This window comes from Sinohyriopsis cumingii, chromosome 12, assembly GCF_028554795.1.
Source record: "Sinohyriopsis cumingii isolate HCF-2022 chromosome 12, ASM2855479v2, whole genome shotgun sequence".
In the NCBI taxonomy this organism is placed as follows: Eukaryota; Metazoa; Mollusca; class Bivalvia; order Unionida; family Unionidae; genus Sinohyriopsis; species Sinohyriopsis cumingii.
The window spans coordinates 123,197,801-123,215,033 of NC_142972.1; the positions used below are offsets into that span (position 1 = coordinate 123,197,801).

Consider the following 17,233-nt stretch of genomic DNA (forward strand, 5'->3'; position numbering starts at 1 on the left):
TTTATTTGTACCTGTCTCGAATGAGTCTGGTCTGAATTCTGAGTCCATGGAATGCAAGAGTTGTTCCCTCTTTGTAGGAGCTAATTTTGGAGAAGGACTTTTCCTTGGCAAGGAGAATCTGACACATGGTTCCATGTCTATCTTCAACCAAAAGTCTCCAGCTGCAGATAAAAATTTTAACATCCAGTTAACACTACATTAAAATCACCAGCTATAGTGTTGTAAAAGAAACATTCAGTTAATTTGAAATTAATTGATTTAAAATTCTATTGTTGTGAGGAAGATGAAGCATATTCTAAAACTGTAGAGAAGACTTTTGAAAACAATAATCTTAAGCACTATTTGGAAATATAAATTCCTGTAGAATAATGTACATGGGATACATCTTTTTTGAGGATTGATCAATTAATTTAAATTTTATTTTCAACTATTACATTGCTTTTCTTTTGCAGAACTCTAGTCCAAGCAAATTATTCCCTACTCCAATTAGTATTGGAAGGCCAGAATTGAGAATAACATAATCCCAGTTTGATGCCTTAGTAAAGGCCAACAGAAATGCCATCCTATTTTGACTTGGAACTATAGTACAGAATATCAGAGTGGGGTGGGAACAGGGAATCTATGGAACAGTAGTAGATAAGTATTACATAACTAAAATTAGTTTGCCCCCCACCATAGCTTTCAATAGCAGTAATACATTACCTGCTACTACCGCATTGCTGAATTTACAATTTAGAAGGAAGGTTGATGTTCTCAGCAAATCTGGTATAAAAAAATTAACTGTATTAACCTTTATGATAGTGCTCACTATTGTAAGTGGGGCCCCAAGTGGCCGAGTGGTCTAAAGCGCTCTCAGTTACGGATCACTGCCATCTCACCTCTGTCTGTGTGGGTTCGAGTCTTGGATTCAGCCAACGAGAAAGCTTGCCAGTAGCTTCTTGTGGGTCAGTGGTTCTTTCCTGGGTTCTTCCGTTAAACCCTAACAACAACAACAACAACTATCGTCAGCTGGTAAAAAGTTGGGCCACATGTCGTTGCTGTCACTATATTAAATTTTACTCAAAAGGGAGCATCTAGATCAATACATTTCCTGCTGCAACAATCACAGAAGATTCTCCACTTTGCATTGTAAACCCTGGAAGAAGATTATGTCCTAGCCTGGACAATGCAGTTGTCAAACATGCTTCAACAACCGGTATTGGAAGACTGGTCACTTGAGATGAGTCAATTGTGATGGTGAAAAATCTATGGGCTATTGTGGAGGAGACACCCACTGTGCTGCAACAGCAGGTCCTCTCCTCTGTGCTAATCTCCGGGGATCATCTACCAACAGGTCGAGAAGGTAGTCTGACCATAACCATTTGGACCACAGGGGACTGCTAGGATGATCTAAGCAGTGCAGATACTGACTTGGTGAAGCATCTGTAGGATTATTTTGAAAGGTGTACAGATACAGATGATCCCGCTTTTGACTGAAAGTGTCCACCAACTAGGCCCTTTGATCTGGAACCAGAGAGACACATAAACTGAGCTTTTTGCTCAGTCTTGTAGTGAACAAGTCCGCCAAGGTTCTCTCCCAAAGATGGAAAAGTGACTCTACTACCAACTCTGTGAAAGCTTGTAATTTGATGAAAGACTAACAAAACGTGACCTCAAACAGTGCCTGTTGGATCTCTGTTATGTTGGACATCTTGATTTTAATCAGTCTGGCATTACATCAGAACCTGAAACATGGTAATAAGTATTTATTTTTGATAGTTCATACCCCTAATGCTCACCATGATCATATGCAAACAAAATCTGAATTGAAGTCACTCGAGACTCACTTAGTAAAATCATGGCAAGTTCTGAGTTTGGACTTTGGACCAAGATGGAAAACCAAAAGCCCACAATAATTTGAAGTAAACAAATTTGGATGATTCGAAATGTATAAAATCCTGTTTCAGTATGAAGTTAAACTATTCTCTGCACATCTCATCAGTCTTTATTATAAAAGACACATGGGTCCTATATGCACATTTACTCATTTTAAATTAAATATAAATTGTTCTTTTAAAATTTAACACCAATTTTCTGTAAGCAAAGTCTATTCAATCCTGATTATTGAATGCTCTGCACCTTAACTGTCATCAAGAAACTTTCTGACAAAAAGTATCAATCTCTATGGTCTTTTACAATGGTGGCCATGTACTAGACTTGGGTCAAGAAAACATCATATCAAGTGGAATTTTGAAAATATGGAGTAATACAAATGTGTTTATCAATAGGCAAAGCTTTAATTCTGGCATCACAGTGCACGACATTCAATCCTGATTGTACTGGATCACACCTTTAGGTTCATTTTTTCAAAAAATGTCTACATACTTCAACACTGATTTTGCTGTATGCACTTCTTAGGGCATTTAAATAATGAACTTCCAAAGGAATGTACATGTATAAGAATCCAAATGAAGTGACACCAATTACTGAAATAGTCAGTGCTGAATACATGTATAAGAATCCAAATGAAGTGATACATATTATTGAAATAGTTGGTGTTGAATACCTACATGACCTGTGTGACTTTTACTATAATCACTTCAGATATCAAAGATCAATCCCTGTGGCCATTAGAACTATCTTAGGGGTATTTAAAATATTCTGAATAATATTGTGCAGTACAAGAACATTCTTTATTAGCCAATTGTACTCTCCATGCACCTCCACACACTTTCTCAGTCTGATTATCCAATTACTAAATGAAAATTTGTAATCAAATTTTGGTATGCTGTTCTTACAATGGAATTCTGTACTTCCATCCACATGGTGGTTTTGAGACTGCCTGCCCCTTAGTAATTCTTTGATAACAAAAACTACATAAATCGGGGCTGCACAGAAGATGTGGCAATATTTGGATGCTATGCTCCTTCAGGAAGTCTGTCACAGTGCCAGACTTACTGTGCTGATGCACAGTCCTTGGAGTAGATGGTACCAGTGTGCAGATGGGTTGTTCATAGGTGATCCACAACCTCTGACAACACTTTGGAGATACAAAAATGCCCAGTTACAGAGAATAAACTTTATCACAGTCAGCCTTTATGTCAGTCTGAGGTACTATACTGGATCTGACTTTATCCCAGTCAGTCTTTATGTCAATCTGAGGTACTATACTGGATATGACTTTATGCTCTATGCCCAGCAGCAGGATTGTTTTTCCTTCTCTGACATTTTTGTTGATGTCATTTACCTACGTTATTTGACATGCATGTACCTGCAAATGTCCAGTGTGTTGTACATGCAGATGTCCAGTGTGTTGTACAAGCAGATGTCCAGTGTGCTGTACATGCAGATGTTCAGTGTGCTGTACATGCAGATGTCCAGTGTGTTGTACATGCAGACATCCAGTGTGTTGCACAGGCAGATGTCCAGTGTGAGTGTGTTGTACATGCAGATGTCCAGTGTGCTGTACATGTAGATGTCCAGTGTGTTGTACATGCAGATGTCTAGTGTGTTGCACATGCAGATGTCCAGTGTGTTGCACAGGCAGATGTCCAGTGTGTTGTACATGCAGAAGTCTAATGTGTTTTACATGCAGATGTCCAGTGTGTTGTACATACAGATGTTCAGTGTGTTGGACATGAAGATGTCCAGTGTGTCGCACAGGCAGATGTCCAGTGTGTCGTACATGCAGAAGTCTAATGTGTCGTACATGCAGATGTCCAGTGTGTTGTACATGCAGATGTCCAGTGTGCTGCACAGGTAGATGTCCAGTGTGTTGCACATGCAGTTGTTTAGTATGTTGTACATGTAGATGTCCAGTGTGCTGTACATGCAGATCATTTTATTATTTTATCTATCAAGCAGCATTAATTTTTTGATAGGTTATAATAAAATACCCCTCATACCTGGAATAACTAAAAAATTACCATTTTACATCCACAGACAGTCTCCAAATGGTTAACTTCTGTAGAACACCAATGAATGAGAGATTCCCATTATAACCTGATCCAGCTCTTTCCAAGCCCTCTAATATGGAGTCACAAGTGGACTGCACTTTACATGCCTCACTGATGGTGTGAAGTGATGACAAGCTGCTGGAGTCATCTCCCTTTATAAATGATTTATTGGCTGAGCTCCCTCTATCCTAAAAGTGAATACTTTAAAATTAAACAATGAAAATTTGCATTAATAATTCACTTGTGTGCTTGTGTGTTACTGAGTAACAGACAGATAGCAAAAGAGACATGGAATAAAAACCAGTGTACCGTATATACTTGTGTATAAGCCGAATAATTTAGGAAAAAATAAAGGCCTGGAAGAAGTGGGGGTCGACTCATCTGCGGGCCAATGTTTAAACTTGACAATTTTTAGGTTTTTTGTTGACTACTGTAATGGCTGTAAATCTTGGGACACAAAGCAATAATTTTGTCTGTGTCCTAAGACATGGGCATGTAAAAAAACATTAACTTTCAGTGACCCGACAATTATTAAACTGTTACACAGTAATATGATCAATTTTGTTATTATTTTGCATGTGCATATTTTCCGATTTCTCCAACACGAAGTTAATTAAAGACAAATACAGACTTCATAATTCGCGGGCCGGTTGAGTTTACCAGGGAGACCATTAATTTGACTGTCATGTTTGTAAATTAAATATCGTAAGCGGGTAGTGATTTTATTGCATGGAAGATACCACGATTCCGTAAATTGCCGAGTTTTTCCGAGTTTTGATGAGACAACAGATCACGTGGTACCGTGACGCAATAACTATATATAATGAACTATATAATGAACAGTACTTACACAGTTCAAAGCGTTCATAGCGTCACTTAAATCCTTACGTATTCCCAAACATATTAAATGCAGATTTTGCTTTATTCATTGTTTCGACCAAATTGCATTCTTCCAGCTAACATTTTAGCTAGTCCTTAATAGCTGTTTCATTTACGTTGAATTATGTGCTCACGAGTTACTCATTTTCAATGAAATAAGCAATCGTAAAAATTGAGGTAATATTGTTAAAAAGGTACATACATTTAATTGTACAAGGCACATAACCATCATAATTTACATGTTTGCGAAGAGTGGTAATAATAACAGCTAAAATTCTCATATAGTTCAACTAAGATCATCATCAATCAATTTCAGTTTTGTGTTTTAGCTGAACAAACATCATAACTTTCCACACAATGGAAAGCTTGATGTTTCGGTGTCTCCTATGTTGATAGTCAGCAAATTTCTTAAGTTTTGTGTCAGAAATTCAGGCCAGTTAATCATTAAAACCCTGAAACTGGCTTGTGAAAACAGGGAATTTTGACCGGTAACTATACAAGTACATTGATGTGTAGTTACCTTTTTTTCCTTAATATTAACATAATTACCATAGTTTTGTAAAAGGCAAACCAAAATAGCCAGCCTAATGGTACCGTACGTGTGGCAACTATTTTCCCTTCTTTGTATATCCAACCATATTCCCTTATTGTAAACTTGTAAAGCATTTAGTAATGATTGTTATAAATGATTGTTATAAAACATGCATTCTGAATTAGTTTTTTGAAGACACATTTGCTACGTGGTATGTATTTCCATTCCTTCTTTTATAATTTTAACAATGGTAATTATCATTGGCATATACGGTATAAAAATGCCAGGTGTTCACTCGTTTAAGTTTCTTTCGTGGGAATGGTGCTATAGGATATTAAGTTACAGCATTCATAGCGATCATTCTTGGGAATGAAATTAATTGTGGACGATTTTATTGTTGTGGTTTACTTTTTTGTTCTGGTTTATTTTTTTAAATTTTTGTATTATTGTAGAGGTAATATAAAATCATTAATTTACGTGAATAATGTTTAAACTTAAAGGAGACTAGAAATCAAAATTTTCCTTTTACGTATGTGATTCTCTACAGATTTTAATTTGACTGTCATGTTTGTAAATTAAATATCGTAAGCGGGTAGTGATTTTATTGCATGGAAGATACCACGATTCCGTAAATTGCCGAGTTTTTCCGAGTTTTGATGAGACAACAGATCACGTGGTACCGTGACGCAATACTAGCCAGTCCTCGAATACAAACATAAACATTGGTGAGCGAGGCAGATGGAAGGAGACCACATTTGGGTTGCACATTGAAAACTTGATTTTGCAGTCTGATATAATAGTTTATGTACTGTACTGGTCAGTGCTAAAAGAAATGTTTTAGGCACAGGCCCCGGGCTGGTGACTTAAATAAACTCAAGCCCTGACTAAAATTCCACAAGCCCGGACAGTTCATACCTGTCAACTCTCAAGTGGGAGAAAAACCTCCCAATTTTGAGGGTATTTCCTCATCTACATCCCCATCTCGTAATATCTCTAAATTTTTCGCAGCGAAGTCCCGATTATTACATTATGTCTGTCAATTTTCATTTGTCAGAAGAAAAAACCCCAACCCCAAAACATTTATAAATAGATATAACATATGCAATCCACAGTCTAAACTGCCACACTGCAGACATCGTAGTGATATGACTGAAAAATTGTTAAAGCTACGTTAAAAATTCAAATCACACGCACACATGTCTAAATCCGGCACTGGACGAAATAATTAATATCACACAACAGTTTTTTTTTCTTTTTTTTCTTCTTCAGTAAATAGAATGTGAAAATTAAACATTATTCAAGTAAATTTCAGATGTTTTTAAACAACTACAACAGTACTATAGCATACAAAAATTAAAAGAATAAAATTGTCACCAATTAGCTTAAATGAATGATCACTGTGAAATTTTCTTTGCAAACAAAATCGCATCTCCATTTCCGCCAAAGAAACTCGGCCAGTTGACACCTGACATTCCTCTACCGTATATGTAAAGTTTAATTACCATGATTAAATTACAAGGAATAAAACAAAATATACCATGCAGTATATGTGGCCCTAAAGAACTAATTCTGAATAAATATTTTGTTCAGCAAACAGTGTTACATGCATTAAGACTTAAACCTGAAGTCCATGGCATCGTAAGTAACAACAAAATAGGCATCGTTTATTTGGCAAGCAATTGCTGGTGCTTACACATACACACACTCTTGAACATGGTTTCTTTGAAGTATGTTAGAAGGGCAGTCCTTTTCACAAGATCAGTGCAAGGATAAGGAGTTTGTTCATTAGTCACACCGGCTTTATTGTTTGCGTACTTAAATCAAAACTTTAGCTATTTTGCAATTTAGCCAGAGCTGACCAGAATATGCAAAATGGGCTTGTCCTGGGGGAATAATATGGTGTATCACATGGAGAAAAGGTATGTCCCATGGGCGCTCACACATTGGGGCAAGGGGTTGGGGGTTTGGTCAATAGTCTCCCCCCCCCAGTTTCTATTGTCAGCCATTTAATGTGAAACTTTGACCTCTTTTCTTTTAATCGCTGCTTTTTAAACTGCCCAAGGAATAGTTTTATATCAGTTCCAATCATTACAGATTACCGTTTATACATACTACATGTATATTTAAAATTTGTAATTTTTATAAGATTACTGAAAATTGTGTTTTCTCGAAACACGACAAGTATAGAATCTTATTTTTGGCAAAGCCTCCATTTGATCAAAATCAAATCTAAATTTCACCTTGGACAGTAGTGATTTGATTTAGATTGTGCCGTGTTAAGGCATGTATGTCAACATCTTGAAAATACATTTACTCATTTCAAAAGTTTCCTCAGGCAAACAATTTTTGTTTCGACAAGCCTGATGGGCACCTCACTTTGAATAAAGGATGGGTCGGAACTAAAACCAGAGGGGCCCAGGGTGTCGGGCTACGGGCTATCAGATTTATTTTTAGCACTGCTGGTGTAGATAAAAGATCTGTGAATTGATTGTTGTATTTTGTGGTCACTTACTCGGCCTTCTGTCTATTTTCATAACTCGCACGTTTAACACTTTTCCCAGTATTTAAAATATTCAACGTTATGTCTGGAACAGTGCCAACTTTTAGTCTAGGCCTAGCATTTGCGTATCTTTGAGCTGCCATTTTCTCAGAATCCCTCTCATAACAGTCCTTTGAGAAATGTAACGAGCACAGAGTGCTGTATGGTGTTGCTTTGAAATCGACTCGTTTGTAATAATGTTATCCATTCTTTCATTATGTCTTTATCTTTCGAAAAAGAAAAAAATGTTGTCCACAGGCTTTTCTTAATGTTCTATTACACCAGTAAGCAACGCAAAAAGGTATTGTCTTTTACTCTGGCAACTCCCACTTGGGCTGCTGGAGTCACTACTATGACGTCACATCCCGAAAGTAACCGAATAGGCGCGGAAATTTTGCATATGAGGTCACGGAAATTCAGCTCCTAGAAGATAGGCCAATATTTTAATATTGGCATTATGGTCGCAGATGATACTTCAGAATAAGGTTTTCTGCTATAGTACTTTTATTATTATGCTATATTTCCATTGGTTTCTGGTCTCCTTTAACATTCTATTTAGTGAAGAAGCGAATTCTTTATAGAAAAGTAATTATTTCGTCACAACAATAATTCACTGATGATACAGAGAACATGTGGGACTTTTTGGTTTAGAAGAAATGAAAATCGAAGACATGATGTAATAATCGGGAGTTCTCAGCAAAACTCTGAAGATATTATGTAATCAGGAGGTAGGCGTGGAGCAACCCCAAAAATCTGGAGTTTTTTTTCCCTCCAGCATGAAAGTTGACAGGTATGTTGTATGGTCGCTTACATCAAAGCAAACTAAAACTCAGCTTTTATGGTATTAGCATTGAACCATATTGTTTTTGTTCATTGTGCTGTCATATTGGGATTACATTTTAATGAGTTAGGTATTTACAATTTCAAAGCAAAGTAAAAATGTAATTACCGGTGCACTGATATATAATTTCCAATGCAATAATGCATAAACAAACAATAATCAAGTCAAAAGTGAGAGGTAGTGTTACAGCAACTCGCGATTCCTAAATTCTTGTCATCGTTCGATCAAATTATACACAAATCTAAATTAGGCAGAAACAATAAGAAAACTGAAAGTTAAATAAATTACTTTTCAAACAAGTTTATACCATTTCTTTTTAATAATCATGCACACTAACCTCAAGATAAGTATATAAGTTTAAAATATAACTTTGTCTAAGTAAATGCATTTAGAACTTACCTTGTGCATCTTGAGATGTCTCAGAGTTGTAGGTGGCTTATACGCCGGTCATGCACTTTTTAGTGTTTATACCTGTTCAGTTTGGGGGGTCAGTTTATACGTGAACAGGCTTATACGCGAACAGGCTTATACACGAGTATATATGGTAATCAATGATTACAAAGCTCACCTCTAACATGCTTTTCAAGTTTCAAGTAGTCACTGTAAACAATAAATTATCTATCCTTCCTTCCCAAAAACCCCCAAAAAAATCACTGATAATGAAATGTTGACCCTTGTAACAGGGCATAAAAAACAAAACAAACCAAATAACATACTTTTCCATGATATCAAAGCAGAGGTACTACAATGAGTTGATTAAAATCAACGATCATTTATTATTTTTGTAACTACTCATAAAATCTGCTTCAAATGCCATTATCATTGTCCTTCCTAGAAGCCAAATTTTCAAGTCACAAACTTTGAGTTACCTTTATGTGATGGCCAGTATGTTAGAAGCATAGTTCATGCATCAGTAACTAGCTTGATTAGTCATTGTAGGTGATGCTGCGCATGAAATGTATGCAGTCCATTCACCTATTTCCTATACTCATTCACATGTACAATACAAAGTTAACCCCTAGAGGGTAGCGTATCACAATATACAATGTCCAGTCAATATTATGGAAAGTTATGAATAAACATAATTAGTCCCACATCCAAATGCACTGGTCATAAAGAGCTATTAATCTGCATGGGAAAAAATGTGGCCATGAGCTAAACGCATATATTTAACCTACGCAAGTAAAATACAAAATGTAGGTCACATCTACCTTTTTTTTAATACTTATAATGGTATAGTACTAACTCTGATGCACTCACACAGTCATGAGCTAAAAGAAAAAAACTTAACGAAAGCCAGAAAAAATGAATATATTGAGCTTCTTATGTTGTAAGGTTGTGGTATTAATCAAGATGCATATCTATGCCAATTTCATGATTCACACATGAACAGTGCAAATGAAATAAACATCAAAAACAACATTTATCCAAGGTCTATGAAGTTTAAAATATGGAGCACGATGATCTACTTCTGTAATGAAAGAGTAATGTTCATTAAGATGCATCCAATTTTCATGATTCTAGGTAGGACAGTATGCACACAACATGCAAAACATGTATGTGATTATGAGCTAAATTTAAAGACTTGAGTCTGCAAATCCCGTATAAATTATTGTGATTAAAATACAACTGAGAAGTTAAAATATAAACATTTCTTTCTTATTTGAAAAGATTTGCTTTAAGTAGTACATTCACATTATTATGTCTGACAAGAAAATGTGAGATTGACTTTGACACTGGCTACAAGAAAATGTCAGCCTGTCAGTATATTGTGTGGTTAAACTAACAGTATAAAACTTGCAGAACAAAAAGCATTATGAACTGAGCATGACCTCTCTCTCTCTCGAAATACTTCAGACTTGCCCACAGGCAAATACCTTGCAAACATAAGCTTGCCCAATCCATATTTGAGCTTGTCCTTGGAGTTGGGCAAGTGCATTTGTAAAGTCCTGTCTTTTTTTATTAACAGAGATGTACAATATCATTGTAACATGGTGATTCCCAACCTGTGGGCTGTGGATCCTTGGGTTATTCCAAGGGGTCCAGAGTTGCCTACCCCTTCCAATGAAAAATAGTAAGGTAGGGCAAGATATATAGTAAAATAGTAAGGTGACTAAAATACTACAAAATAAAGACAGACCTTAATTATTGTAACTTTGTTATGGAAAAGATGCCCACTCTTTCATCAATGCTGCATTCTTTCATTTTGTCTGGCTATACAATAACTTTGAATTCCACTGTCAAAACTTAACTTCTCCTCGCAGTCACATAAATTAAGCACCACAATGAATTAACTAAAGAGAGTTTCTGCAGTTGTAATGGCAACATCTAAAATGGAGAATTCCTATTTAGGCCCAAGGAATGATTCAATCTTCTTTGATGAACTTTGCAAGGAAGATAAATCCTTGTGTTTCTTCATGGAAACATGTTTTACTGTCATCCTCCCCTCCATATGCAATGCTGAAATGCTGATTATACATATTGCAAAAGTCAGAGGATACACCTTTTGCAGACCTCTGGATGACAGGGAAAAGTTGCACATATTCTGGTTTGAACTTCTGTGCCCATTGTTTTCATTTAATCTTTCTTGGTGGCTCATCATTGCAATCAGTTTCATCAGCATGTTTTATTGTAATAATTGCCATATTTAGTTACACAAATACCAAATTAAAAAAAAAAAACAACCCTGGAATGGAATTAACAATTTTTACTGAAATTCTTAAGGGAAAGAAGGAAAATTATAATGGTATAAATTACCCTTGAAAGCTGTAATAGTTACAGCAACAGCATAAGGGAAGACAACTCTGGGGTCCACAAATTAACACAGCTTCAGAGTAAAAAAGTACAACTATTAGCATGTGAAGGTCTGCGAGATTTTTGAAGTTAATAAAGGGTCCTCATATTTGAAAAGGCTGGGAACCACTGATCTAACATAAATAAATCAAGTGTAAACAGTTAAAATACAAAACAAGTCAGTAAAATGTGAAATATGTGTTGCAGTGACCTACTTTTGTGATGCAGATGCAGTATCCATGCACTTTTGTGATTTTAGGTGCAATAGTATGTATATAAGATGCAAAAAACAGTTATAAGCTGATACAAAAATGTAACCTAAGTCAGTAAAATGCAAAATGTAGGTCACAGTGACTATCTTATAAGAGTTTGGCAGTAGCACAGATGCAAACAATCATCAAGTTCTATGATTCTAACATGAACAATGCTTTAGAAATAAACTTAAAACATGAAATTAAACTGAAGACACTGCAATGTAAAATCTGGGCCAAAGTCATGACTTTGTGATAATGGCATAGTACCAAGTTCAGTGATTCCAGTGTCCGAACTGGAGATAAATGCAAATACTTAACAAAGAATGTGTAGGTGCTATGAAGTATACCTCAAACTGGTGCAGAAAACCTTAAAGAAACAACAGTTGAGATGCAGTGAGACTGTTCAAATGTACATGATATTAAATGTGCAATGCAAATGGTGGAGATTGGACAACGGCTCCTCTGTAATCTGTAGACATGAATTTATGCAACGAGACAAGGACAATTTAAACTATCACAGTGAAACAGCAAAAGAGACAGACAGACAGACAAACATAAAGAAAGAGGAGTCACCTTTGTTAGTAAAAGACCTGGAACACCAGGAAATTTGTGAGCAGGGCATACTGTTGGGTTGGTCAAGCCTGAAATACAAGATGCATAAATATAATTTTCCTTGGGTAAAACATACTTCAAAATGGTGCCAACAAGGTTATCATGAAACTAGAAATGTGTTCGAAGAACAAGAATGCACCACCACCCACCCTTTTTGTACAATTCTTTTGTCAAATGTCCATGAGAAACTGACCAAAATACAAAACGTAAAGTCACTTAAGTGTGAAATAAAGGTCAAAGTTTAGGCTGCAATGTTTACACATGTAAATGCTAAGTTTAGTTTACTGCCTGTAAACTTTTATAAAATCAATAACCATGAAAAAACTTGTACATATTAGTGATCCTGAAACAAACAATTCCAATGAAACTGTCTGCTTAAGAGGACTGTTTTGTAGCATTTTTCTGTTAATTCTTTTCTTAAATTATAGAAGATTTTCACATCGAAAGTGGCATCAATATGAAAGAGCCAAGGATGATAACTGGTCATATTGTATGGTACACAACAACATTATACAGCAGATTGATTTAATGATGACTAAAAAAAAAGACATTATTTACCTTCAAAAAACATGCTCATTAAAAGAACCTTCAGTAAGCAATGTCTTTTTTATGGAAACACTATATAAAGTTTGAAAGTTGCTGCAGTTTCCATGTTACTGAAGATTCTATACAAGCATCCTGTGCACATGTCCAAACAGCATCTGCTTGCATTATCACATTTTTCATCATGAACTTGTATGTTCATTATGTATATATATATATTAACAGTATGATGACGAACATAAGGATGTTTTACCTAAACAGTCAGATATATTCAACAAAAACTTATCTTACAAACAGAATCCTTTCATGATATGATGTTCAGTAAATTAAGCAATTGCAAGCTGAGCAAGGTATGGCATGTACATTGTCAGTAGCTTACATATAAATAGATGTCAGCTGTAAGCTTAATGTGTTGTTCGGGGGAATAAATTCCTGGTTGAGGTCTGAATTACTATTATTAAACAGCAGCGACATACTTTTGATAAACCAAACTATTAAAAATGAAAATTCTACAAATCCCCTGAAGCATGAAAAGTAGGTCACACTAATCTAATTATAGCTGGGTAGCTAACAATGGCTGACAAAATCTAAAAGCAAACTTAAATGAAGTCACTGAAACATGAAATACTGGTCATAGTGACCTACTTTTGGTAAGATATAATTCAATTCACATAGAAACATCTAAATAACAAGTTTAATGACTCTGGGAATCTGACTTAAATGCAAAACTTAACAACATAGGTACCAATGACCTACTTTTGGTATAATGGCATCGCTCCCATATAAACCAACTTACACACAAACTTACATGCCCCTGGGGCAAATGATACTTCAAAAACTGACCTAAACTAACTCAAGATGAGGCAGACAGACGGACACAGATTACCTATGTAAAACTACATGCCTTTTGCACATTCATGGAATACATAAGACTAGGAAAACTGCTGCAATGCCATAAAAATGTACATGCCTATAGAAAGGTAGGCAACACATAAATGTAATATATTAACTATTGGAACAGCATTTCAACTACTTTTCAATAAGACAAGAAATGTAAGCAGTTTGAGACAACTGATTTGTGTCACAGTAAGTTGAAAGGAAAGCTAATAAAAGAGAGAGAGAGAGAGAGAGAGAGATAATTGGAATAAAAAGGAAATGTTTGTTAATATTATCTGCCATTTTTTTTTGTTCTGTTTATCTAATCACACATTTAATTAACTAATAAATCTAATATAACAGTTTATTTGAATAATTTTTACCTGTTATATATAGATGTTTGATCCTACGTGAGTCATGTGACAAATCCATGGATGTTTGACTTGAGTCACATGATCAAAGCAACCGAAACTTTATAATGAGTGAACGAATGAAAGTTTAATCTGACTGCTTGCAGGATCTGATGAGGAGCTGGATGTATTCATGAAATTTGAAATGGTGACAGGAGAAGGAATTGCGTTATTCCATATGGCTGAACAGCAACATAAATTTGTCTGCACAACTGCATGATTTAATGAAATGGTGTGAGCAGACACAAACTGTCAATAAGTATTAGTACAGGTTTTGGGGTTGATTTAGGCTACATTTGTGAAACCATATTTTCTTTAAAAAGACTCTTACCTTCATTTAAATTCTAGGATTAAACCATACAGATGTTTGCAAAATGCAAAATGTATTCAAGGGAATTCACCTGAATTAATTTAAATAATTCTGAGAGGAAGAACAAAAACATCTATCCAAAATGAATTAAGAATCTTTCTAATGGACTATAAACAACTCTGTTCCAAAAAAGAAATGATCAATATTTGGAACTGAGAGTTTGCAACTGATGTTTCCATTTATAGCTCCCACCCAACATTCTCCTAAGCTTTAAGGTTTAATGCATATGTAACTTTAAAAACAGTTATCATCTCTAATAACACCCATTTTATTATAATTTTTCATTTTATCTTTTGCTGTTCAACAGAAAGCAAATTTTAAGTAAATTATGTTTCTCTGAGAATACCTGCCCAATCACATTAAATTAGAAATATTAGACTCCTATCTCACAAATCCAGCCCTACTAAAAGACGAAAATCATCTTTTCTTGTCTATCTCAAATAGACAAAGGGCATTTAGTCTTGCCCAAATCCTCCCACAACAACTGCCAAGTGGTGCTAGTTTTTAGCTCAGCAATATACTAATGAGGATGCTCGCATGGTGGGGTGGTTGGGAGGGTTTTTAAGTAATGTGATTGGGTAAGTTTCCTCAGAGAAACATAATTTACTTAAAAATTTACTTCCTTCTTTGAACATGTTCCCCAATCACATTAGGTTAGGAGATTAAGCAATAGGAGCACATGATACTGAGAAGCAGACCTCTACCACACATATCTTTTTAGGGAATGACAGTTGGCTCCCCCATATGAATGATAACCTGTTCTCCCAATTACATAAACAGCACAGCCTGGAATCACTTGACCTTTGACCCTTACGTATGGTTAAGATTATTTTGAAATCTTCTTACGTACATTTCACCAGCAAATCCAGCAAAGCTAACAGGCTGTGTTATTGATCTAAATAGGTCTGGTGGCCATCTGTGCTGTCACCAACAGACCAGCAAATCCAGCAAAGCTAACAGGCTGTGTTATTGATCTAAACAGGTCTGGTGGCCATCTGTGCTGTCACCATCAGACCAGCAAATCCGGCAAAGCTAACAGGCTGTGTTATTGATCTAAATAGGTCTGGTGGCCATCTGTGCTGCCAACACCAGACCAGCCAGATGTAAGGTTTTCCTCTGCGACGCTAAATCTTTGAGATAAAAATTCAGGAAGGTTGACTCTGTATGCCAGCCAACAGCTTCTATTATATCATGGATCAAACCTTTACTTTCGAACGTAAGGCTCACAGAGATGGCTTGAAGCTAAGCATACAAACCACCTAAGCCACAAAGCAAGGGCTTGAGGGGTGATATCCAGTGTCCTAACTCTCACCGGACACATATATGCATGCCATGACTTGTCTATGTGTTTTAAGTAGTGCTTGAGAGCGCAAAAAGGTTCTTGCATGGCTGCTGTTCTTATCCTGACTATGGAAGAGAGAGAGAGTGACAACTCTTGGTGTTCAAGGGATGGTAACTGATTTGTCACCACATCCACCGATCTGAACAGAAGAGAGTTTGGGTTGACAAAAAGGAAATGCAACTTGCTTACCCTGCATGCAGAAACTAGGGCTATCAGGAAACATGTCTTGTATATAGTAGCTTTAGTGAAGTGTGGGCTAGAACCTTGGATAGTTTCCTTTGGAAACAGACTGAAGGATTTTGGTTAATTGAGACCAAGAAGGCCTAAAAGATCCAATAGTTTTTTTTGCCAAGATCATGTTTGCCATGATGGTGAAATGCGTCAATATCATGGAGTGGTAGCCTTTGACAGTGATTGGGGCCAACTGTTTCTCCTCAAAGAGACAGTTTAAGGATGGAGATACTCACAGGAACATGGCATGGCACCAGTCCCTAAAAACACTCCACTTTCCCTCATAAGCATTTAGAGTGGAGTGCCTCAAGATTCTCTCCACAGGTTTAAATTGTCTGTATCATAAGGTTGTCCTGATAACAGACAATCGTGGAGACAAGGATGGTCCGGGCAGGAATGGAACACCCGTGATCAATGTTGCTTGAGAACATAATTCCCAAATTCTAACGGAGTAATTGAAAAGTCAGTGTCACATTAGAAATTTACAGACTATGCTTAGAGCTTATCCGTTCATGTATTTAGTTGACCTTTCTTCAGAAACAACACATAGAAGGGAAAAACAAAGCATAAACTAGCAATGCATCAAGTAAATAACTCGCTAAAACCATCTGAGTTAAAAATAGAGCATGCAAAAGAAGTCAGTAGTCCTAACTCATAGTAACCTTGCAAAGGTCAATAATATGTGGGTGACATGGTCTTAAAAGGACTCAGTCCCTAAAGTTGAAAAAAATCACTCAAATGAGCAGAAATTGTAAAAAAAGAATGTATACAAAATGTGGCAGAATTATTAATTTACACAAAAGGAATGTTGGATGAGCCGCTTAGAAGACACAAATGGCTTGGATTGTTGGAGGATAAACTATATGATGTTACCAGTACAGTAGCAAAACTAAAAACTAGCAACACCTGGCGGTGGCTCTAGGGAGATAATGGACAAATAGTTATTACCTTTCATCTATATGAGATGGAAAAGAAATGACGATTTTTATCTTTTAGTAATGCTGGATTTGTGAGGTAGAAAGCTAATATTCCAAACGTAATATGATTGGGGAATGTATTCAAATGAAGAACAGTTT

General features: G+C 36.0%; 1 protein-coding gene across 2 annotated transcripts in view; it reads right to left on the reverse strand.

Annotated features, from left to right (window-relative positions):
• Positions 1 to 17,233, reverse strand: part of LOC149787382 (DNA repair-scaffolding protein-like) — a 101,440-nt gene that overhangs the window by 55,608 nt on the left and 28,599 nt on the right. For both annotated transcript variants that reach the window (XM_089977971.1, XM_089977970.1), the window contains exons 9-11: positions 12,347 to 12,414; positions 3,906 to 4,123; positions 12 to 161 (exon numbers count right to left, since the gene is read on the reverse strand). In XM_089977971.1, the coding sequence (XP_089834097.1) occupies positions 12 to 161; positions 3,906 to 4,123; positions 12,347 to 12,414 (436 nt within the window). The remainder of the gene's footprint in view (positions 1 to 11; positions 162 to 3,905; positions 4,124 to 12,346; positions 12,415 to 17,233) is intronic.